This window comes from Symphodus melops, assembly GCF_947650265.1.
Source record: "Symphodus melops genome assembly, chromosome: 19".
Classification (NCBI taxonomy): domain Eukaryota; kingdom Metazoa; phylum Chordata; class Actinopteri; order Labriformes; family Labridae; genus Symphodus; species Symphodus melops.
The window spans coordinates 15,704,158-15,726,735 of NC_136709.1; the positions used below are offsets into that span (position 1 = coordinate 15,704,158).

At 44.2% G+C, this 22,578-nt stretch overlaps 1 protein-coding gene across 12 annotated transcripts in view; it reads right to left on the reverse strand.

Moving 5' to 3' along the window:
• syne1b (spectrin repeat containing, nuclear envelope 1b) overlaps positions 1-22,578 on the reverse strand; it is a gene marked incomplete at its 3' end in the record, with an annotated part of 76,161 nt that overhangs the window by 30,968 nt on the left and 22,615 nt on the right. For all 12 annotated transcript variants that reach the window (XM_079369358.1, XM_079369357.1, XM_079369359.1 and 9 more), the window contains 50 exons: positions 22,300-22,464; positions 21,913-22,080; positions 21,620-21,796; positions 20,230-20,370; positions 19,930-20,090; positions 19,485-19,635; positions 18,896-19,123; positions 18,712-18,810; positions 18,423-18,610; positions 18,156-18,279; positions 17,881-18,047; positions 17,445-17,598; positions 15,834-16,459; positions 15,497-15,676; positions 15,076-15,226; positions 14,740-14,898; positions 14,331-14,513; positions 13,992-14,093; positions 13,670-13,873; positions 13,242-13,449; positions 12,838-12,950; positions 12,515-12,720; positions 12,273-12,422; positions 11,864-12,155; positions 11,576-11,748; positions 11,153-11,462; positions 10,792-10,956; positions 10,259-10,615; positions 10,017-10,153; positions 9,713-9,890; positions 9,272-9,454; positions 9,026-9,169; positions 8,336-8,491; positions 7,816-7,980; positions 7,543-7,715; positions 7,308-7,461; positions 6,936-7,079; positions 6,569-6,733; positions 6,112-6,429; positions 5,746-5,901; positions 5,435-5,605; positions 5,027-5,353; positions 4,756-4,908; positions 4,459-4,626; positions 4,140-4,316; positions 3,891-4,037; positions 3,661-3,786; positions 3,179-3,355; positions 2,705-2,970; positions 91-2,251 (listed from right to left, as the gene is read on the reverse strand). In XM_079369358.1, the coding sequence (XP_079225484.1) occupies positions 91-2,251; positions 2,705-2,970; positions 3,179-3,355; positions 3,661-3,786; positions 3,891-4,037; positions 4,140-4,316; positions 4,459-4,626; positions 4,756-4,908; positions 5,027-5,353; positions 5,435-5,605; positions 5,746-5,901; positions 6,112-6,429; positions 6,569-6,733; positions 6,936-7,079; positions 7,308-7,461; positions 7,543-7,715; positions 7,816-7,980; positions 8,336-8,491; positions 9,026-9,169; positions 9,272-9,454; positions 9,713-9,890; positions 10,017-10,153; positions 10,259-10,615; positions 10,792-10,956; positions 11,153-11,462; positions 11,576-11,748; positions 11,864-12,155; positions 12,273-12,422; positions 12,515-12,720; positions 12,838-12,950; positions 13,242-13,449; positions 13,670-13,873; positions 13,992-14,093; positions 14,331-14,513; positions 14,740-14,898; positions 15,076-15,226; positions 15,497-15,676; positions 15,834-16,459; positions 17,445-17,598; positions 17,881-18,047; positions 18,156-18,279; positions 18,423-18,610; positions 18,712-18,810; positions 18,896-19,123; positions 19,485-19,635; positions 19,930-20,090; positions 20,230-20,370; positions 21,620-21,796; positions 21,913-22,080; positions 22,300-22,464 (11,448 nt within the window). The remainder of the gene's footprint in view (positions 1-90; positions 2,252-2,704; positions 2,971-3,178; positions 3,356-3,660; positions 3,787-3,890; positions 4,038-4,139; positions 4,317-4,458; positions 4,627-4,755; positions 4,909-5,026; positions 5,354-5,434; positions 5,606-5,745; positions 5,902-6,111; positions 6,430-6,568; positions 6,734-6,935; positions 7,080-7,307; positions 7,462-7,542; positions 7,716-7,815; positions 7,981-8,335; positions 8,492-9,025; positions 9,170-9,271; positions 9,455-9,712; positions 9,891-10,016; positions 10,154-10,258; positions 10,616-10,791; positions 10,957-11,152; positions 11,463-11,575; positions 11,749-11,863; positions 12,156-12,272; positions 12,423-12,514; positions 12,721-12,837; positions 12,951-13,241; positions 13,450-13,669; positions 13,874-13,991; positions 14,094-14,330; positions 14,514-14,739; positions 14,899-15,075; positions 15,227-15,496; positions 15,677-15,833; positions 16,460-17,444; positions 17,599-17,880; positions 18,048-18,155; positions 18,280-18,422; positions 18,611-18,711; positions 18,811-18,895; positions 19,124-19,484; positions 19,636-19,929; positions 20,091-20,229; positions 20,371-21,619; positions 21,797-21,912; positions 22,081-22,299; positions 22,465-22,578) is intronic.

The window sequence follows — 22,578 nt, forward strand, 5'->3', positions numbered from 1 at the left end:
TAGTTCCTCTGATTTGTCGCTCCAAATTCAATTAAGCATTTGAAAGAATTCACTGTGTTTTATAGAATATTGGACGTAATGTTTTCCCACCTGCTTGGAGCTCAGTGCTTTCTGAACGTCTGCCTGCAGTTTGGCCATTTCCTCCAGGCTTGTATCTACGTGGGTGGGAACGAGTTCATTTGCGCTGGTGTACTTCTGCTTCTCTCTACTGCTCAGAGCAGCCACTATTCTTAGCCTGGACTGCACTTCCTCTTGCATGATTTGCTGCTTTCGGATCTCCTCCTGCACCTTCTCCACCCTCACGTCAACAATCACAGCGTAGCCCAATTCATCTCTGACCTGCTGCAGCCAGTCCAGGGTCCGTTTCATCTCCGTCTCAAAGTCTTTACTTTGGACAAACCTGTTCTCGCACTCTTCGATGAGGTCCCCTACTGCAGCCTGCAAAGACCGCAGCTCCTCCTGCCACAGAACCACTTGATCTTTGGACGCATCATGGCCTGCTTGGTCAACGCGGGGCGCCATCGTGTCCATCTGCTCCATGAGCCGCGATAGGTGAGAGTTGGCACTCTGGAGACTTCCTGCCAGAGCGTGGTAATTTTTGAGCCTCTCTTCAGCTGACTGTGTCTCTGCATTCACTTTGACCAGCTGCTCTTTAGTGGCTTTCAACTCAGAGTCAACCTGCATGGCCATGGCCTTGCGGTCCTCAAACGACTCCAAGGTTTCATCCAGGTGCTCCACTTTTTGTTCAATCAACCTCTTTAGTCCGTTGTACAGGCTCACCAGCTGGGTCATTTCCTCTGGCCGCCATGGCTGACCGGTGCTCCTGAAGCCCTCTTTCTTCTGGTTCAGTTCACTCACCGCTAAACCCAGGCTGCTCAGGTCCGCCTGTATCGCTTTATAATCACTCTGTAAACTAGCAACCTCTTCTGTCTGCAGCCCTACAGGCTGAGTGCCCAGATTATTGAACTGTTCTTCAAGTTCTTGCAGGGCTTTGTGGGTGACATCTATGAAAGAAGTGTACTCGTTCCTAGTGAGAATGGCCTGCTGGATTTTCTCCTGTTTTTCTTTGGCTAGTGCTAATATGTTATTATATTGCTGGGGGAGAGTGTTGAGTTTTTCATCCAAATAGCAATGGTCTACTTCGTTTAGGCTGGGCAATATTTCCTGGCCAGCTCTTTGTACGATTAGAAGAAGATTCTCATATTCAAGCGCCTGCTCAATAATATGTTGATACTTGACAAGCTGAGCTTCCAATTCAGCATCTCCAACCATCAGATTGATCTCAGGGAAGGTGACAATATCAGCTTGTTTTATCCACAGGCATATTTTCTCTAGGTCAGTCTTGAAATATTTTCTTGAAACAAGTACTTTCTCCAGCTCTTGTAGTTTTTGACCGCATCTGTGTAACGTTTTGTCAAAGATATTTTGTAGCTCCTGCAACTTTGTGAGGATCTCGTTCCTTTCCTCCTCGCTGGCATCTCTCATCAGGTCCCTCCCCTGAGACCACAGGGAGGTCAGCTCGCTCTGATAGGCTTTCAGACTGCTTTGAATGTTCCTACAGGTTCTGACCTGCTTAGCCAGGTCATCCGGTAACAAAGCAATGTACTCCTCTGCCTGAGCCTTCTTCTCATTCTGCTGAACCCAGGAAATGGACTGGCTCACAGCCATCAGGAACTGTGTTCTCTCGGTGAAAGCCTTGCTCAGATGCTTTCTGCGCTGCACAACTTTCTCGCTCAGAGATTCAACCTCAGATTGAGTGTCCACAATAAGCTGCTGCAGACGTTGTCGTTCGCTGAGGCCTAAGCGGGCCAATACCCTATCAGCGTCGACCATGGCCTGGGCCAGCAGGAGCTGCTTGGCCTCCAACTCACTACAGATGCTCAGGTGGTCAAAAAGGAAACTCTGAGCGAGCTCTGGGGGAGGGCTCATTTTCATAGCTTCAGACAAGGCTGGCTGCTGCTCCTCTGCCCAGTCTCGAGCCTCTCTCAGACGGGCCTCGACTTGGCCCATATCCTCCAGGGTCACCACTGAGTCCTGGATTTTCCTCTCAATGAGGTTTTGCATCTGAGACCAGCGCTGTTCAAAGTGGCTGATTTGCTCCTTCACCAGCTCCTTGTCATCCAAGTTTAAATGTTGGATCACTTTTTGCTTCTGTTCCTTTAGGTCTTCGAGGGTGCCTTTTTGTTCATCCAGAGTAACTGCAAGCCTTCTTAAAGCCTCCAAATGCTGGGATGAACTTTCAGCATCCGTTCTGAGCAGAAAAAAAAAGAAAAAAAAGATACAAATACGTAAGGATTTTGTTCATAATAATAACAAATGATTCTTTTTTTTTTTAAAGGTTTATTTTTGGCCTTTTTGCCTTTATTGATAGGACAGTGGATAGAGTCGGAAACAGGGAGAGAGTGGGGAGAGACATGCGGGAGAGTGGCCACAGGCCGGACGCGAGCCCGGGCCGCCCGCGCGAGGAGCAAAGCCTCGCAACATGGTGCGCGCGCTGCCGCTGCGCTATCGGCGCCACCAACAAATGGTTCATGAATGTCAATGGAATACATCATAGTCATGAAAAAGAAACTAGAGAATAGTTAGCACAATTGGCTTTTTGTTGCAGCCTAAAACAGCTAATCCTGTCCGATTATTATTAGAATCACAGCACAGCAGTACAGTATGTGATGACGAATGTTAATCCTTCATGTAAAAAACCCACCTTGCCAGACTGTCCCACTCTTTGGACACCTGTTCAAACAATGCCTCCACTGCACTGATGCAGTCATGGTATTCTTTCGACCTCTGTAGGTCTTCCTCCCTCTGGCTCTGTAGCTTGTTGGCCTGGTGGCAGAGCTCGAGCCAGGAATGGCTCAGACGGTCAAGATCGGCATGTTCTGCAGAGTCATGGCCGCCAGTCAGTCTGCTCACAGTCTCCGTCATCTTGGTCAGGATATTCTGTTTAGACTGCAGGTGCTGGCTGCATTCCTGTGGGAGGAGCGTCATACCGATGAGTAACCCAAAATACAACCAAACATCTAGCAGATCGTTTAAATACATCTCAAGCTAGAAAATCTTAGATTATAAATCATAACCACATCACCACAACAATGTGAAGACCATTTATGTTGATTAGGTGGAATTTATTAATTAATACATACAAAAAAGTATGATCGAGATTGTTACTGTTCGCTACCTTGGCTTGGGACAGCATGTTCTGAGCGATCTTGGTCTCCAACTCGGCCGGCCTTCTGGAGAAGCTGAGGAGCTGCTGCTCCATATCCTGAAACAGGCTCGTCAGATCTTGCTTCTGTTCCTTGATCTCCCGCCAGCCCTCTGACAGTACCTGTGCACTGGACATCCTTTCCTCTATCTGCGAAACGTTAAGTTAATATTTGTTAAATTGTAGAGGGTTATGCATGGTATGCTTGTTTATAACTGATCGACTTTTGAATAAAAATCAAAGTTTAATGTTCACTGGTTATAGTATATCTTATACCCAGCATTCATATGTCCTTATGACAACATACAGTAATCCAGGAAACTTTAAAATTGTTCTTTGTGTTTTTTAAATTTAGTCTTCATCAGTCATTTTGTCATTCAGTTATCCTCCTAGATCTACAAAAAACCCAAAACATTTTACACTGTATAATGGACAAGGAGGGAGCAATTACTGACCGTGAGCTTGACCTGCTGCACATCAGCAGCTGCTACTCTGACAGCATCATCAGACAGGTCGCACACTGAACACACCAGGTCCAAGTAAGTGCTTGCTTGCTCCTGAAGGGCCCTGTAGTGCTTCACCTGTGTGTATAAAAAGTAATCAACTTAATAAATGGAAGAAAAAAAAACCCACTGCCTTTGGATTCGTTTCTAAAAGCTGATAAAAGTTCTGTTATGTCAGTGACCTGCTTCAGTGCTTCCTGCAGACCAGTTGGTCTCTGATCGTTGAGCTGAAGCTCCTCCTGCACTGTGGAGAGCCACGTTTGGCACTGCTGAAGCGTGTCCTGATGGCTGACGTGTTTCTGCAGCTCTCGATCTAGACTCTGGTACACCTGTGGAAGAAACGACGTTAGACCATAAACGTTTTCTTAAAATCATCAAACGGAGAGGTTTCCTGGAAAAAGTCAAAAGAGATGTTGTCCTCTTTAACGCACACGTTGGGCAGTGCTGCAGATGGCAGAGTAGCTGTCTCTGGTCCCCTGTTGGTGAGCCTGGACTTGTTGACTGATCTTGGCTTGCACTTGGTCTGTACAGCTGGCTACAAGGTCTTCGCCTTTCTGCCTCAAGCTGGTGAGATGCTCCTCAAAGCTGGCTATCTCCTCCATTACAGCCTGAAAAAGAAGTGTTACATGTTTCAGAACAAAAAACGTGACTCATTTAAAAAGTATAATTTAGTAACGTAATAACCAAACCTGCACAAGTAAGATTACTGTAAGAATTGTGACTATTTTAGGATTGTATAGCTTAGGTCACCTTGTGTCGGGCAAGTTGCTGAGTGGCCATTTCCATGCCACTGGTCTGCATGGAGTCCGAGGTGATCAGTCGACTGGACATCTGTAGGAGCCATTTCTCCACCTCTTGCAATTCACTGTTGTAATCCTCATGCTCCTTCACCCACTCCACAAGGTTTTGGACTTGTGTCTAAAACAGAACACGCCGCCCCAAATCAGCACTTTATGCAATTCAAAGAATGACGTGCCAAGTATCAGTCTGGTTTCATGTCATCAATTGGCTAACACAAAAGAAAAAACAAATCAGTAGCAACCATACCTGAGCTGCTGAGCAAAGATCTTGATAGTCAGTTTGAAGCTTTTTCATTTTGTCACTTATAGTGGTGTCATGGACTGTGTCCAGTAAGGCTTCTCCTTTCTCAAAGACAGATTTCACTGCTGACTCGTGAGACTGCACAGTCTGCTGGATGGTCTGCACATATGAACATTGAGAATTGAGGACAATATTGCAGATAGGATCGTTAAGATTGTTTGCTCTATTTTCACAGTGTTACAACGAGAAAGGAAAAAGATATCTTGGTGTTAATTACCTTGTATTTTGCAAGCTGAGCCTTCTTCTGATAAAGTTCAGCTTTAGGCTCAACATTTGATGCCAAAAGGTTCTGGGTCTCCTTCATCCACTGGGCTTGGGTCTTGTATTTATCCATGAAGTCTTTAGAGAGTGAGATACATTTCTCGAGGGAGCTATGCTCTGTGCGCAGAGCTTCCATCAGCTCTGATAGCTGGGAGAGGCGAGTGTCGACTTCCTCCCTCAGCTGCTCGGCCTCCGGATCTTCCAAGAACAACATGGCTCGCTCTGTCTTCTCCCTCGTTGTCATGAGTAAAGTGTGACCCTGATCCATGTCACCTTGAAGAGCCTGAAAGGTACACGGGGAGATGCTGTTTAGTTTTTAACGAAGAAAACATTAAAATACTTGTGAAATGAGAAGAGAATGTACCTCTAGTTTTTTCATCTTTCTTTCCATAGCAAAGCGGTCAACTGCATCGACACTGATAGCCACCGTGCTGAAGTTATTCTGAGCTGTGCTGAGCCAATCTGAGAAAGTACCGAAGACACACTGGGCCTCTTCAATGCAAGACACCTCCTCCTGGAGCTGTTTGATTGTTTCCTGTATTTTAAATGAAGGGGGGGGGGGGGGGGGGGGTTATTGGAGAAGAATGCTTGGAGTAGCTTAAGTGATGACATCTTTATTGTGTTCTGTCAACTCACAGATACAGATTCTGGCTATTGTGTTTAAAATGACATTACCAGTAAATGCAGAAGCAGGACGTGGTAGCGTGCTGTGATCTTGGTGGCTCTGCTACTGATCTGGCTGCTGATATGAGTCTCATCTAAAACCTGCTGCGCCAAGAGACTGAGGCCCTCCATCTCCTCCTGATAAACCAGCACTTCTTCCTGCCAGCTCTGATCATACAAACACCATTAGAGATTAATAAAATACTTTTTAATATTCTTAAACATACATGAGACTGAAAGTTGACATCCGACTGAAATGACCTGTTTAAAATTTAAATGCAGTTTTGTCACAGCACAATGAAAACTATTAACATATATACAGTTGTGCAGATATGGAATAAAATGCATTTGCAAGGTTTCTGTACATGTGAGGCTAACCTTTATTAGCTGCAGCTGGGCATCTTTAGTTGTACGGTCGGACCGCCTGTGGCTACGTAGTTGTGCTTTAGTCTCCATGACCTTTAGCCAGCTGTCAAGACGCTGAAATTTCTGATCCATCTGTCGGAGTTTGGCCAGAGCACTGTTGAGCTGAGAGCGGGTGTCAGCCAGTCGAGCCTGGTACATCCTCCACTCCTGCTGCAGGGTCTCCAGTGCTCGGTCTTCAATCTGAGGCAGGCCCCAGGGAGTGACCAGTTCTCGACTGACCAGGAGGGTGTTAAGCAAAGCCTGGCCCTCTGTACAGTGCAGCTGCAGTTCCTGTAGTTACAATAGCGAAAACCTTCAAGTCAAATATTAACTGAATAGAAGCTCTGGTTTGATATAATTGATTAGGTTCATTGTAGCATTTCATTGTCTATTTGTTTACAACAACATTTTCTCACTAAGGTTTTCTAACCTGCAACTTTTGCAGAGTTTCCTCCAGCATATCCACATCACCCTCCAGTTGTGTGTAACAGCCAAGCTTCTCTTGTTCTTGTTCGAGCCAGTCCTCAAATGCATGCAGGCCCCGCTGATACTCGTGATGGGCTTTCACAAGCTCCTCAGCATTAGTCACTGCCCTCTACAGACACAATGAAGATTGCGAGCCATTATGTAACAGCCGGTGGTAGCTTTTGTTTGAATTGCTTTTCTCATTGGATTTTGTTCTGATGAGTCTGACTTGTTTGATTTGTGTTTAACAGCAAAAAGAAACGTTACTTCAAACATTTCTAAGTGCAATATTTACACACTGACACATTATTTCATATTACATTCTGCTTTACCATGGCATTGTCTTTCATCGTGTTATAGCGCTCTTGCAGTTCTTGAAGCTCGAGTTGAGTGACGAAGCTCTCCACGATACTGACACTCTTTGCAGAGATTGTTTCCAGCAGGCTGTTGTGGCTGAGAACTTCCTCATACAGCAACTAAACAGAGAGGAGAAATAATTCGATTATGACATATTGATACTTTTGATGTTGATCTGTTGTAGTAAAATAGCTCATGTGATTCTGAACCCTTAATTTTCTTATTTTTTAAACTTGAAAATCTAAATTCCAAAGTTGTGGGGTTTTTTGGTTGTTTTTTTTTTTAACCCTAAATACATTATTTACAAGCCTTATTAGTGTGAAGTATGACAGGCCAGAGTGCAGTACCTTGGTTTTGCTCAGGTTAGCAGTTTTGTCCCTCATCTCTGGGAACTGCTTGTCAGTGGGGTCAAGACTCTCTTCAACACGCTCCACCCATGCAACAAACTGGCGAACATCCTCCTGGTAACTGGTCCACTGAGACAGCGAACCCTCCAGCTGACTGTGAAATGTAAAGAGAAAAGCAAAGTAAGACACTGGAGTAGCAGTTATCACTTGTATTTACTTCTGTTAGAGAACTAACGTTTTGCATTGGATGGAGGCAGAGAGCAGGGCATCCCAGGAATCTTTAAGTTCCTGGATTTGCTTTTGGACTACAGGCACTCCCTCAGCTGACGTGTTTCTCTGAACCGACTCTCCTCGTGTGATTAGCATCTTCAGCTGGATCTCCTTTTCCTGACGTGCAGTCAGCAATGCCTGGTGCAACAACAACACATGCATTTATCTATCATGACCATTTATCCACGTATATATTCCTCCATCTCTAAATCTAAAGGCTAAAGACTCGTTTTTATACCTCAAGCTTGATCATCCGACTATCGAGGACATTTTTGTCAGCGGTGGGGGCACAGTAAGTCTGCAGCATGTGGCTGGTGTCAGCCACCCAGTTCTGCAGCTCCTTCAGCCCTTGGGAGAAAAGCTGGTGCTCAGTGGATATTCGGTCAATCCGTGATGTCTTCTCCTGTTTTAAATAAGAAACCATATAACCATATAATTATTAATATACAGTAGGTTGAAGAAACAGGATCCACTGTAGGCACAACATGATAATTACACATGTAGGCTCTTTAGTGACTAACACAGATTTAGTACAAAAGATACACAGGAATAGAAATCATACAAATATTCTTTAAGAGGCTTAAAGTATCAACAGAAAGCAGTGATATTTATTTTTGGCAGTTAGCAACGTCACTGCTTAAAAAATGTTAAACTTAAGTTTAGTCAGAGCTTGATCCGGTTTAGTGCTGCTGTTTCCTCTCCACCTCTATCCCCAGAAAAGCCCAAGTGCACAGGCATATTGGGAGGCATTACTGTACCTTGGTCATGTTGGTTAAAGCTAGGTACTGAGCAGAGAGCTGCGAGACGCGATGCACAAAACCCTTGCCGGCTGCATGTTCGTCCCACAGCAGCTGGGCCTTCTCTTTTAGCCTGTTCAGCTGAACCTCGTAAGAGGCTAACTCCTCAAGCACAGACTGGAAGAGCACAAGCAGGTTATCAAAGAGGCATGCAAGCTGACACAAAGATACACACACGCAGACAGTTTAATTCAGACATAGACGGAAAGGTTAGGGATGGCAACATGGCATAAAGAAAGAACGATGTTTGGCCAGTGTTATTTCGCTGTAAAGTTGGTCATGACGTGCAATCAGGGCCTCTGAAAATATGAAAATAGCTGGCAGACAGGGTAAAAGAGACTTCAAATAATTCCTATATAAATTAGCCAAGTTTTACTCTCTATATTCCACAATGTTAAGAAGGCATGTGAGAGTAGCAAACAGGAGCAGATAGATGACAGTAAGTTAAAAAGTAGGCAAATGGCATGTGAGCAGTATCAGGTGGAAGTTGTTTTGTTCCAAAGAAAGATAGCAAAGCTAAGACACTGCTGCTACAGAGCAGGAAAGATAAGACGGCAATGACAAGAATAGTCAGGTTGGCCCTCAAGCACTGAGTGGTTGTTGAACATGAGTGGTCTTGAACATGGGTGGGGGGGGGGGTTATGTTTTTACCTGTAACTTATGAAGCTCTTGCTTTTTGGCTGTTAGATCATGAAGTCTTGTGCTGCTCTCCTGCACAGCCAGCTCGGTGGCATTCAGACACTCCTGAAGAGGCTCAGCACTCGCCTCAAAGTCTTTCATCTGAGATGAAAGGTTCTAGCACACAGATGATATAAAGAGACTGTTGAAATGCTTCCTTAAAATACATAATCAATAATTGTATTTTTAAATGGCCCAGCTCAGAGAGGAAACACTTACTTGAAGGTTGCTCTCTCTGTTGTGCAAGTTGGTCATGATGTTTTTCCAGTCCTCTTTGGCTGTGTTCATTTTCACTCGAACTGCATCTACTTTGTCTTTGGCTGCTATAGTGGACACAAACTCACCGCTGACAACAACAGCATTCAGCTTGGATTGACCTTGCTCTCTGTCACTCAGAAACTCCTGCAAACAGGAGATAGGACTCAAAGTCAATCAAGCAGACATTTTTTTAAAATAAATGTTGACACAAATGTTCTTATTTAATTATTTTGTTTATATGCATGGACTACTATGAGGCTCTTTTTGTGAATCATAGTATTAATGATATCATTAAATCACATCAACAAGCTTCTTTAAATTGAAATAAGGTAACAAAACATCTAAGTCTGGCGGCCATTCATTTTCGAAAAGCTCTGTTAAAATGGACTCTGAGTGCTGCACCTGAATCTTCTGCAGACTGGATGAGGCCTCGCTGAGGTTCTGAGGAACGTCAAAGCACTTGGCTGTGTTGATCTTGGCATTGACCAACCACTGCTGGAACTCTCTGAAGGCTGAGCGAAACCCTTGTTCCAGCAGCTTCTCTTTGCTCTGGCACTCTCTCGATGCTTGGAGACTCAGACTTAAAACAAAAAACAACAACAAATCAGGATGACATTTTTATTTTTTATTTTTCTCATTGTCTTAGTGAGCAGCAGTTGATTCTGATTCAAAAGAGGGTTGTGGTTTAATATTTATAAGTTCTCACCTATTGTATTCCTTAATGAGAGTGGACACTCTCTCAGATTGTGTACCCACGTCTCTAGAGAATCTGCACAGGTCATTGAGTTGAGTCTTCAGACTATCAGACAGGGGCTCAGCTTTGACAAGTTCCTCCAAAGTTTCCTGGGTGGACGACAGATGTAAAACCACTGATGACCAGTCACAATAACTTATTTGAGTTAACATTTCATATCCATAGTCGTGTGCTATCATCAAGCTGTGATGTACCTTTGCTATCTGCCAGCCTTTAACCGCCTCCTCTCCATCATTTTTTCCCTCCACTTGGGCCAATCGCAGACGCCAGTCCTTTAGCTGCCGGCCGAACTCCCGCAGGTCCTGCTCCAGCTGTGCTGAACGGCTGCTGAACTCTTGTTCCGAGCTGGCTATCTGGGAGAGGGCAGTCTCCAGGCTAGCCCTTGTTTGCAGTGCTCCACGTTCCCACTGTTCCCATGATGAGACGAGGGCTGCTTCCTCCCGCTCCATAGCCTCATAGCCACCTGAGCCAGTGTGATCCCTGGCCACTGCTCCGCATCTTTGAACCCGGTTCAGCCTCTCTCTCCCTCGCTGCTTAGAGTCAAGCAACTCCTAGAAAGGCCAAATGGAATAACAATTGTCATCTCAGTCCATTAAAAAAAAAAGGTGCTCCAGCCCTCTACCTAAGTGGAAGAAGTCTCTGATTTACATCTTTCAGCTGGATGCATTCAGGAGTAGCATGCATATTTACTGTTTCCTCTTAAGAGAAAAAGGCTAAAATTCCTCACCTGCACTTTAGAGAGCTTTCTTTTTATGGAGACCGAGTCTCCTGACAGATCTGACCAGCGTTGGAGTTCTTCTTTTGCTGAAATAAGCCAGTCATTGAAGTCTCTCAGAGCATCAAGGTACTGCTCATGTTCAGACACAACGTTTTGCATGGACTGAACTTTGCCCTTGGTAAAAGAAAACAACAAGTTAAACACCTAACACCAAGCACCAGCTAAATATAAAAATGTCAAATAACAGTATCAAATGTTTTAGCTACAAATAGTGCCGGGGTGATTGTTTAGGAGTTTGGCAGTTTGAAAAGGTTTGTCACAGAAGCACATTTTAATTGGCTTTCCCATAAAGCATCTGCGTGTATTTCACCTTGACAACCGCTGAGATATCAGCAAAGTGTGCGTTGAGCTCTGCCCTTGACTCTGGTCCAAAGGTCTGGTCTCCAGTTTTTTCATGCATCTCCACCGCTTTGTCTGTCAGGCGTGACAGTGCTGCTGCATGAGCGTCCACGTCAGCCTGGATGGCCCTGAGGCGCTCGAGTAAAGCCGACTTCTCTTTGAGGCCGGGCTGCTGAGGCAGAGTCATTCCCACCTCCTGCTCCACTGACTCCATCCACTGCTGCAGTTGGCCTTTAATCTCCTGGAAATTCGTCCACTGGGCCACCGTCCACTCCAGACGACTACAAACAACAACATCTTATGAGAAACCAATACATGTAACCATGGCATCAGTGGATGCCATAAGCCCTCTGTCTGACTGTGAGCTGCTTTCAGACAATAACACATTTCCTACCTGTGGCAGCTCATGGAAGTCATCAACATATTGGCCCAGGCATCTTTCAGCTTCTGCAGCTGTGAACAAATGGCCTCCTGCCCCTCCATTCTGTTGTGTTTCAGGACCTGCTCTCCTTTCCCAACAGTCATGTTGAGCTTCACTTCTCCTTCACCCTTCATAAGCAGGATATCCTGCATGTAGACGAGAGCAAGAGGAGGAACATTGGCAACTCTAAGATCCATTCTGTTTTTTTTTAACTCTGTTATATATAAAGAACAATATTTCTGGATCCGGATGTTGGATTACCTGTACAAGACCAAGTCTTTTCTCCAGAGTCTCTTTATTTCCGACTGTGCTGTTGAGTGATGCCAGGCGCTCCTGGACCCCATTAAGCCAGCCCCAGGTGGTCTGCAGCGTATCTTCGAACGCTTGCTGCTCCTGTAAAGTGACCTGGCAGCTCCGGAGCCTCTCTCTCACACGCCTCAGTAAGGCCTGGTGTTGTGACTGCAGTTGAGCTGACACTCGCGTCTCACTCCCATCGCCTCGCCCGCCTTCATTCAGTGCCTGTCCCTCCTGACCTAAACGCTCAAACGAATCCCTGCATGGAAAGTAGTAAAATGTTTTAAATAAGCTTCAAAGAATACTTTGATGTTTCATAGAGGAGAATTAGAAGAGATACATTTGGAGATCTTGTCAGAAAACACAGATTCAGCACCTCTCTTTAAGCACTTCCTGCTGATATTCCTCCACTTGCTCAAGCCCCGCCTTCTCAGGACCCCGTTGCTTGGCTTCAAGCAGATCTGTGGTCATTCTCTTTTCCATGTGCTCTAACCACCACTTGAGCTTCTTAAGGCGCCCCTCAAATCTGCAGGTTATTTAAACATTAATGTTAATTACAGGTTTGATAACAAAGTGCTTTACAGAACTTGTTTTTTCTTTCTTTTTAAAGTCTTGTACCCCTTCATGAGAGATGCGCTGTCCTCCAGGATCTGTTGGTTCTGTCTACACTGCTCCACAAAGCTGTCCCAGTCCTGCTGGATGGAGGAAAGGTGTTGCTGGACCTGCCCAGCACTCGCTTTAGGGAGATGGAGTAGGAGCTTCTCTCCTTCCTCACAGACTTGAGTGAGGCGGACCTCACCCTCCTCCACACGATCCATGGCACCCTGGCAGTCAACCAAATCGTTTTATTTGTTTTACTTTCAACTCAATATTTTTAAAGATGAACACACTTCAATTCTACTCCGACCTCCATCCAAATATCCCTGTACAATCGCTTTTACCTTGAGTTTCTGTAGCTTGCGTTCCACAATTTGTGTGTCTCCTGATCGGTCGGAGCATTCTTTCACGATCTCCCTCTGTTCTGAAAGCCAACGATGGAACTCCTGAACCAGATCTGAGGGCGCAAGGGGACAGAATATCTTTATTAAGTGTAGATTCTAACTGAATCAAGTGCTAAAGAAACAAGTTGTTAATGAATTCTACACCCAGTGGGGATTATATGAGACATCAAAAAATGGAAGGGAGCGTCAGATTCAGTATCTGATCAATGAAAGAAGAAGAAGCATTGTTCTATGAAGCACTGAAGTTATGTATTTGCAACACAGTGTAACCTTGGTAAGAGAAGAATGTCACATTTTAAGTCATACCGTTCTTTTTATTCAGATCTGATTTTCATATTGCTCACCATTGAACTGCTGCTGAAGACAGTTTTGCAGAGATACCAGGGTCCTTGCAGAGAGCTGGTTTGCAGACTCGTAGGTCTTGATGAGGTCGGTGAGTGCTGAACCCAAACCAGCGAGCTCTTCAGAGGGATACTTTCGACACAGGGTGTTGAGACTCTCCCTGGTGGAGTCAATGCTCCCCTGCTGATTTTGCAGCTCTTTCTGGAGGTCCTTTAAAACATGTTACAGACATACAGATTTGTTTTGAAGTTTCCATACAATATTGTGTCAATCTTCAATAAGAAAAGAAACCAACATGAAATCACAATTTTCCAGAGTACTTTCAACCCTACAGACTGAGAGTGAATGCTCCTTCTCTCAAGTTTAAAAAGAAACATTTCATATTATTTATGTTCAATCAAAGGCTGAATCATTGTTGTTACAGCTGTACCTTGACTCTGCAGATGTCCTCTGGATCTGATCCAGTGGGAGAGGAAACGAGGGAATCTTCCATACTCTTTAGCCACGCAGACATCTGGGAGATGTAGTCCTCTAGCTGTTTTCTCTGGGAAGTGAAGTCAGTAAGGTTTCCCTTGGCCTGCTCCAGCAGCTTCTTAACACTGTTCATTTTTTTACGTAGGTCGTTCTCCAGCACCTAGATACAAGTACAGTTGCAGGTGAATAAATGTGAAAATGAAGAATTGGAACTTGTTGTGGCATGTGAATGTAGCATCACGTCATTAATACATTAAACACATGAACGAATGTATCACCTGTAATTTAGCAGGGGTCTCTTCACTTTGACTGCACTTCTTCAGCTCTGTAATTCTGTTCTGCAGAGTTTCAAGTTTCTGCTCCTTCTCAACCATTTCAACCTGTGGATGTATAAAAAACAGAAAAGTGTGTTTATACCTTTTCTTAGTTGTGTTTATCTGTGAGCTAATTTATGTTGTAGTTGTGGATTTATTTTTGTATTTTAAAACAGTGAGCTTGTATGTTGGAATTTCGTCCGGCTACTGATTGCAATAGCTGCACTTGTCACGGTCACATACAAAGAAAAAAAGAAAATACTTATCAGACCTTAAATGATAACTGTAGAATCACGATCTTACCTTTAGCCTGGAGAGCATCGCAGACACTCTCTGACTGTCATCGAGGTTGTTCAGGCTCTCATTGAGTTCAATCACACTGTTGCTTGTCCAGTTCTCAGTGTCCTCGCTGATTTTACGCACATCATCCCACAGTGCCAAACTCTGATTCAGCCGATCAATGTTGTCATCTATCGTTTCAGAAACCTGAAAAGTTTGACCAGTCGGTCACAAATCTTTACTCTCTTCATGTTCTGCATTTTCTATTATTATTCTGCTGCACTGTTAATGCAACATTTTAAGAAAGAAGAATCATTTATTTAACAGGTTTGCTTCTTTGTCCAATAGCAATCCATTGTTGTCAAAAGCTTACAATAAAACAGATCCAGGACACATTTATTAGTAATCCTACTACTGTTGAAGTCAGACTTACATCCAGCCACTGATCAACAAGTGTCTCCATGTCATTCTTCAACATCTGAGCGTCACACTCTGGGATCTTCTTTAGTTCAACCACCAGTTTCTTCCCTTTACTGGAAAACTGATCCAGTTCATGTTGCTTGCTGGCCATCTCTACCTTCACTGTCTCGTGCTACAAATGAATTAAAGACAAATAATCATGAAAAGCATTCTGTCAACTAATAATAACTGCAAATTAAGAGTTAATTAATGAACCATTTTTCTGGTTTGAGTTTCGAGCAGTTAATGAAGAATACATTGTGTTGAGGCATCTCTCGAAAGAAACATATGAAAAATACTTTGAGCCCACCTTGGTGAGAGACCTCCTGGTCTCCTCATAGTCCTTCAACACAGAGCTGATCTCAACCAGAGGTTCAGTACTCTCAATGATGCCGCTGAGGGAGGTTTTCAGGATTTGGTATTCTCTCATCAGCTCAACAAGGACATTGCACTGTTCCTGTCTGTTGGAGCAAGAGGGAAGTGTATTAATAATTCTATGTAATTTCATTGTAAACTGATAATTAGTGAGAGCATTAAAAATAAACCATGTGATCAAGCTAATGATGTGACACTCAAATTTTCAACAAATTGAGATATATCATGTTTATCATGTGTTCTAGTGCAACAAACGTATCAGAACCATCCCACTGAGGTCCATGTTAAATATTTTGTTTCCAAGACTCTGCCTAAGGGACTCTTTGAACTCGTCGGTACAGAAACCACTTCGGTACCTCTCTGTTATGAGCTTCTTGGTGTCCTCCCACGTGGTCTCCAGCAGACTTATTTCTCTGAGAACCTCGCCGGCCAACTCTGCATCTCTCTGGGCCAGCTGGTTGCCCTTGTCCCTGAGCCACTGCTCCTCATGTTGGTGTGACTGGAGCTCGTCCTCCATCTGATTAAAGAACCTCAGCCTTGAAACATAAAGACAACGTGTTGACGCATCTGTTCTCCCTTGGTATTATCACACACTTTTAGAAGCCTCAGCTACTCAAATTTCAAAGTCAAACCGTTGAGCTGGTGTGCATTTTTGATCTAAAGATGTGACTATGTACTCGAGCAATGCTTTACCTCTGCTGTAGCGCATGTAGGCTGGGCTCTTTGCAGCTCTGGTGGTCAGCTTTCTCTTCTATGTCCTCCACAGCTTTGAGCAGCTGTTCTTTGCGCTGTCTGAAGGAGCTCCACAGAGCTCCCAGGGCCTCTGCTTCACTCTGTTTAGTACCGAGCAAGTTCCTCAACGCATCCTGCTCAGCACTGAGTGAATCAGCCAGCATGCGGCAGGACCTACGAGAACCCTCGCCAGCACCAATGTGGAGATGGCTTTTGCAGAGGCTGCTGTCCAGATTGACAGCCAGAGTCTCCAGCTGGGTGATGTCCGGGACAATCGTCTCCAGCTCCTGCTGCAGCTCCTCTACTTTTCCGCGATCCCAGCTTCCCGCACTCTCCACGGTCTGCTTCAGACCCCGCAGCACGCCCGCAGCCACGCCGTGCGTCTGCAGAAACGCCTCGAGCCTTTCGAGACACTCGAGCTGCAGGTCAGCTGTGTACTTGGCCTCCGTGTAGGGCTGCAGACAGCTGTCGGCTCTGCTGCGGAAGAGCTGCGCATCACCAGGCTCACAGAACTTACAGAGCTTCTCAGTCTGCTGTTCCAAGCTCTCTTTCACACCAGACTGCTTCTGTATGGCCGCCTGGGTCTCCTGTCAAGGTTATTGATAAATGATTAGTTACTGCTCTTCAGAAAATACTATTTGTCTGCTAACTAACTACCGTAAATTCCGTACTATTGAGCGCACCTGGATATAAGCCGCACCGGCTAAAAATAAGTAAATAAATGTATTTGAACATATATAAGCCGCACTTGATTATAAGCCGCAGGTGTCCACGCTATAACAAGAGCTATTTACACAGACGTAGGCTACCGGTAACATCCGCAAATACTGTAGCGTCCGTACGAACGTTAAAGGACGACGAGAGCGTTCAAATAATAACCCGATCAATGTCGGCCGTGACCACACCGTTTACAGCAGAGAGCAACACATAACTTGCCGTAACAATCCAACTCTCTCCCCCAGCGTTCTCTCATACAGCCACTCAACACGTTCTCGCTGGTGCATTCACTGACTCTCCACATAATCGGAATTATGAACACATTATCAACTACCGATTTTACAACATGAACCGTTACAATACGAAGCCTAGCCGACGGTGTCTGTAACACGACTGATGAAAAAGATGACCGTAATATATTTCACAAGAAAAAGTCCATCCATTCACTGCCTCAGAATGACTTCATTACTCACTTCCTCAGTCTCTGTTGTCGCTGTCAGTGTCATCTTAACGTGCAGCAGCTCTGTTAGCATCTATGACAGCCAGGTCGATCGCCTTTAACTTGAAAGCTGCATCATATGTATTTCTCCGTGTGTTTTCCATGATGAGGGTGCGTGCATGAAGCGCAAAATGACTGATATTAAGATCCGACGTGACGAAGTCAAATGTTTTTGCGGCAGAAGCTCATTGTCCCCCATAAAAAATCCATGCATTAGCCGCACCGGAGTAGAAGCCGCAGTGCTCGAAGTGTGAGAAAAAAGTAGCGGCTTATAGTCCGGAATTTACGGTAAGTGGCTCTGAACGGAAGCTTCCTGCATGCAAAACACATCAGCAGTTCTTCTGTGTGATTCTTACTTTTACTTGCGTGGTGGCAGCCTGCAGGTTGCTGATGTTGACTTGAGAGGCTGAGTGCAGGTTTGAGAGCATGGTCTCACTCCACTGGGAGAATTTAAGCAGTGCCTGATCAAACTGCTCAACCAGCGAGAGGTGGTTCTGAAGCTCTTTGATTCTGGGGGGGGGGGGGGCATCATAGTGAAAGAGATTAGTAACAAAAGACCAGCTGCATGTAGAACTCCTATGTATACATAAACAGAAAAACACAAAATATTTGAAATTCTGCGTTGAACATGGCGTCTAAAACAAAGCCATACTCTCTGATTGATTAGAAATATGCCTTCTGGAGCTGGTACAAAGGATAAACTCACAATAATTCTTTATCACACACATTTCCTAAACAGCATGTGTGTGTATAAAACAAAGGAAAACAATATTCAGTTTTATATTTTCTTACCTCTGAGGTAGGCCTTCATTTTGAACATGCAGTCTCCTCTGCAGGGTCTCCAGCTCATCTTTCAGCTGCCTCACTCCCTCTTCTGGCGCAGTCGGAAACAAGGCAGTCCCCAAAGATAGCAGTTCAGCATGAGCCAGCTCGAGAGATCGGACCTCAGAGAACAAGGCCTGCGAGAACATGTGCGCATGCTCAATTGACTGATCACGTTGAGGGGGGTATATATTGTGGAAGATCTTGCTTTGGTTTTGAAGTAACCATCTGAGTGCGTAATGTACCTGCAAGTCTTGTAGCTCTGTGCAGAGTTTGATCTTATCAGCAGACAGACACTGGCTCTCTGGTTTGGAAGCAGACTCACTCCTCTCCAAGCAGGAAACAAAATTTGAACGCTGTTTCTCATACCTGAAAGAAGACCCACGTGTTTACATTACAGTCACATCTTCAAATGATATTTGTCTGTCTTGGATTAACACATGGTCTGATTTTACTACATGTTTCTAAAAAATGTCTTTAAAAATATCTGTGTTCTGTTGGACAGCACTTACTTTTGCCAAACAGAAAGCAGATTCTCCAGTGTACTCTGTTTGTCCTTTGCCTCCTGTACGCTTTGGTCATAGGTCCTGTTGAGCTCCGACACAGTCCTCTCTGCTTGCTCTTTGTCGCTGAGTCGTCGTGCAGCAGCTGACAGAGACAGCAAGGTTCCTTTCAGCTTCTCCATTTGCTGACAAACATCCTGGGTGATAAAAAAGGCGAGACACTTACATACACGTTACATACACCTTATCTCATAGCTAGCAAACAGTATTTCAGTACAAGGTAAAATAGGCTAATCACCATGTGGCTCTGAAGAGCTTTGTAGGTCTCTGATGAGGAGGTGCAGGACTTGATAGGCGACTCCAGCTTTGTGTGTAGCTCAGTGAGAGATGCCTGCACCTAGGAGATGACAAAGCTTTATTGTAGGCCTGTATCTTCTCTGTAATGAAGATGGTGTATTGTCACAAGGTTAAATCCTATTTACCTCCTCGAGGCTCATTTGGAACTTTTGCTGGTGAGAAGAGCTTTCCTCCAACTGTCCATCAAGCTGCTGTACGCTCTCCTTCAGCTCCTCCCAGTACCTGCCGATCTGGGTCAGCCGGGCTTTGATTCGGGCCGCCTCACCTGAAGATACAAACTGGGCTAGTGCCTGGGAATCTGCCTCTAACTGAGAAGGAACCTCAGCTCGCTCCCGGAGCTCTGCACCGACACCCTGGACACGCAGGGAAGGATGCAAAACCACAACAAGGACAACGTTTGAGAAACTGCTCGGCCTTTATTAACTCTAGCTGTTCAGTTGAGGTAAAGTTTTACTTATGTTGGGGGTTTTGTATGGCATTGAAAAATGTTATTCTTTATTTTCAACAGGTACAATAAAGAGTAACGGCTAATCCTAAAATCAAATCTGTGTCCATCAAGTTTTTGTGTCTGGTGTGGGCTAGAGCAGGTGTCAAAAGAAAAGATGACGTGTCAGTCTCATAACGTTTCAACACCTTAAGAAAACCACACTGATTGACTGAGATGACTGTTAGGAAGCAATTTAAAACGATCAAAGCTGCATAGTGTCTCTGTACCTTAACAGCATTGATCTGTTGCTCGAGAGGAGACGTAGACGGTTTGAGTGCATCCAGCTGCTTTTCCTTCTCAGATATCCACAAGGAGAAGGTTTCAAACGCAGCGCCAAACTGATCCCACTGAGTTTTCATGTCCTCGAGGGTCCTGACACTAAAACACACAGAATCTTAAATTATACATTGGCAACGTTGCAAAGACCCTTGGGATTCATGGAACAGAAACCAGGTAATTGGGTTGATTAGCTGTTTTTAAATATTCCTAATTGATTGTGAATGCCTCACTGTATGAATGAGAACATTTAGAGGGCTGCATCCTCCTTTGTTGCAAACTCTTTGTCCTTGGAACATTGTCTTTTTAGACGAAACATATAACGCATTTAATAAGCCCAGTCTTAAGACATTATTTAAACAGAGCAACAGAAAGAAAAAAAATCCTTTGTCTTACTCTTTTTTCAGCCCTGCCTCTACTTTGTCCACTTGCTCGCTCAGAGAACGGGCTTGTTGTAGGAGCAGAGTCTTGTTTTGGGGACCAAGCTGGATTTCTGTAGTTCTCTTCAGCAGAGTGTTCATATGTGATGCTTCTGCTTCACACTGCTTTAACATCACCTGTTTAAAAAAGTCAGAAAACTGCATTTACTCTTCATTTTGTCTAATTTATCTCAAGCAGTTAAAACGTCAAGAGTAAACGTCAACGTCACGCAGTGTAACAAAGAGAGTTAAATAAAAAAGAGCAAACTTGACATACTCTGGCCTGGTCCAGTTCAACAGCCAGGCTCTCTGGACTGCTGAAGTTCAGATCTCTCTCCATCATGGATCGTGCCTTATTCACAAACTCGTGCACAGCCTCCTGCTGGCTGTCAAACTCCTGCCAGGCTGCCAGTGTCACCTGGGAATGACAGAGCCCAAAATCGTGTCTATAAAATCTAAACATAACCAGTCGAAAAACAACAAAAGAGTTAATGCTCTTTGTTTAAGTGGAGTACAAAATGTAAAACAGAAATCATTTCCTAATGGCCATAAATCATCATCCCAGACAAACAGTGACAAGTTACATATGTACTGGCAATTCAGCTTGAACCACATCATTAAGTATGCAGATGACACGGCCACGTTTGTCTTTTCAGCAGAAATGATGAGTCAGCATGTTGGCACAGGAAGTACACTTTATACTCTGTCAGTTGTTCAGTGGCTCTGCTGCACCGTAGGAAACATCAGAATTATTTGCATGCACCCCACTCAGTGGTGCAAAAGCAAAAAGAAAGCTTCAGGAGGGAAGAATTTAATCAGACCCCCTACACAACCATTTTCCAGAAATGCTGCTCCCTAATCTACTGTTCTCATCATTAAATGGTTTGCTTAACTTTTCTTATTCTGCTTAAAATATATATATATTTGTAGGCAAAGAACACAATTATTAAGTTTTTTTTTTACTGTTGTTTAAGATTAATTCGTTTTCATTTACAGCTCTGGGGTAGGACTATGCAAAACATACAAAGGAGAAATTCAAAATGTGCACAAAAGCAGACACAAAAACCAAAACACATAAAGGATGTTACAAATTAAACGAAGGGAAGCCTGGTGTGAAAAAACAACAACAACAAAAAACGATACAACTGTGTAGAACAGACACAATTATATCAGATTTGATAACCACAAATTTGCATACCATTTGAAAATATTCTTTAAAGAAAGGCTGAAACAAAGTGAGCGAGCCTTCATTCTGAATTTGTTTCTGTACCTAAATATTAGGAGCACTAGGGTGTACTTAATCAGCTTTAAGATTGTTTTAATAACAGAGAGAAAGAGAGAGAGAGAGAGAGAGAGAGAGAGAGAGAGGGAGACAGAGACAGAGAGAGAGAGAGAGAGAGAGAGAGAGAGAGAGAGAGAGAGAGAGAGAGAGAGAAAAGAGAGAGGGAGAGGGAGAGGGAGAGAGAGGGAGAGAGAGAGTAAACAATATTGGACCACAGGGAGAGTTTTTTATTTGGCACCGTGCTAGGCTCTGTTTCTTCTTCTTCAGCTTTGCACAGAAACCTAATCAGCACTTGATTTAATGCGAGACAGTTGCTTCACATTAATAAAAAAACATAATGTACATAATGTTTCTTATAAAATAATGCCCTAGTTACAATACTCACCTCAAGGCTTTGTTCCTGTGAATCCATGTTCTGCTCCATTTTGCTGAGTGTGTTTTCTAAGTTCTGCAGGTCCTGCTGCAGAGTTTCCCCCAAACCTTCCTCGGCCTGGAGCTGCTGACCTCGGGTGATCAGCTGCTGGACGTCCTTTCTCTTCAGCTTGAGGCGTTTTAACAGTTGCTGTTTGATATGAATCACACGAAAAGAGTCAATGTGTGAGTATACCACGCTTTCAAAACAATCTAAATAAAGTTAAAGATTGTGATTTTTATTTTTTTTTAAACGTCCTTCAGTACCTGGTGACCAAGAAGCAGCTGCTGGGCTTCTCTCACAGTTGGACAGTCCAGGATTTTGGTGACCTCAGCCTGAGCCTCTTTCTGTCCCTGAACAAGATCGTCTAAAGTAGTTTGTACCTCTTCCCTGAACTGCACACAGTCCCCCACAGCCAGAACCATCTTCTCAGCCTGTAAGATATAAGAAAATACACCTAAGATTATTCTCTTATAACATCCACCAATCAGCGACATTACATTCCACGTAGGTTTTATATATAAAATAAAACAGGTCCCTAAAGTTAGATTAAAATGTTTCAGGAGTATTCTGTACACCTCCAGAAGGAATATAATGACAACATTGAGTCTGGCACCAAAAGAAAAACACCCACAAGTTTAAATTTCACCTACCTCTAAGAGAGATGCAAGGAGACCCTTGAAATCTGTTGAGAGTTTGCTCAGAGCATTTGATTGCCTCTGGGCATCGCTGTCAGCACTGATTTCAAAGAGGACAGCCATTCGGGCTTTCAGCCAGCCAAGGTTCCCCTCCTGCAGCTCTGCATCATTCCTCAGCTCCTGCGAACGACAAAAGAGGCTCATGCAGCTCATGCGATCCAAAGAATCACCTGCAGTTTCATCTCCTCAGCAGTGACACTGTCAGGTCAGCAGCTCAGCAGCAGTGACACGTCA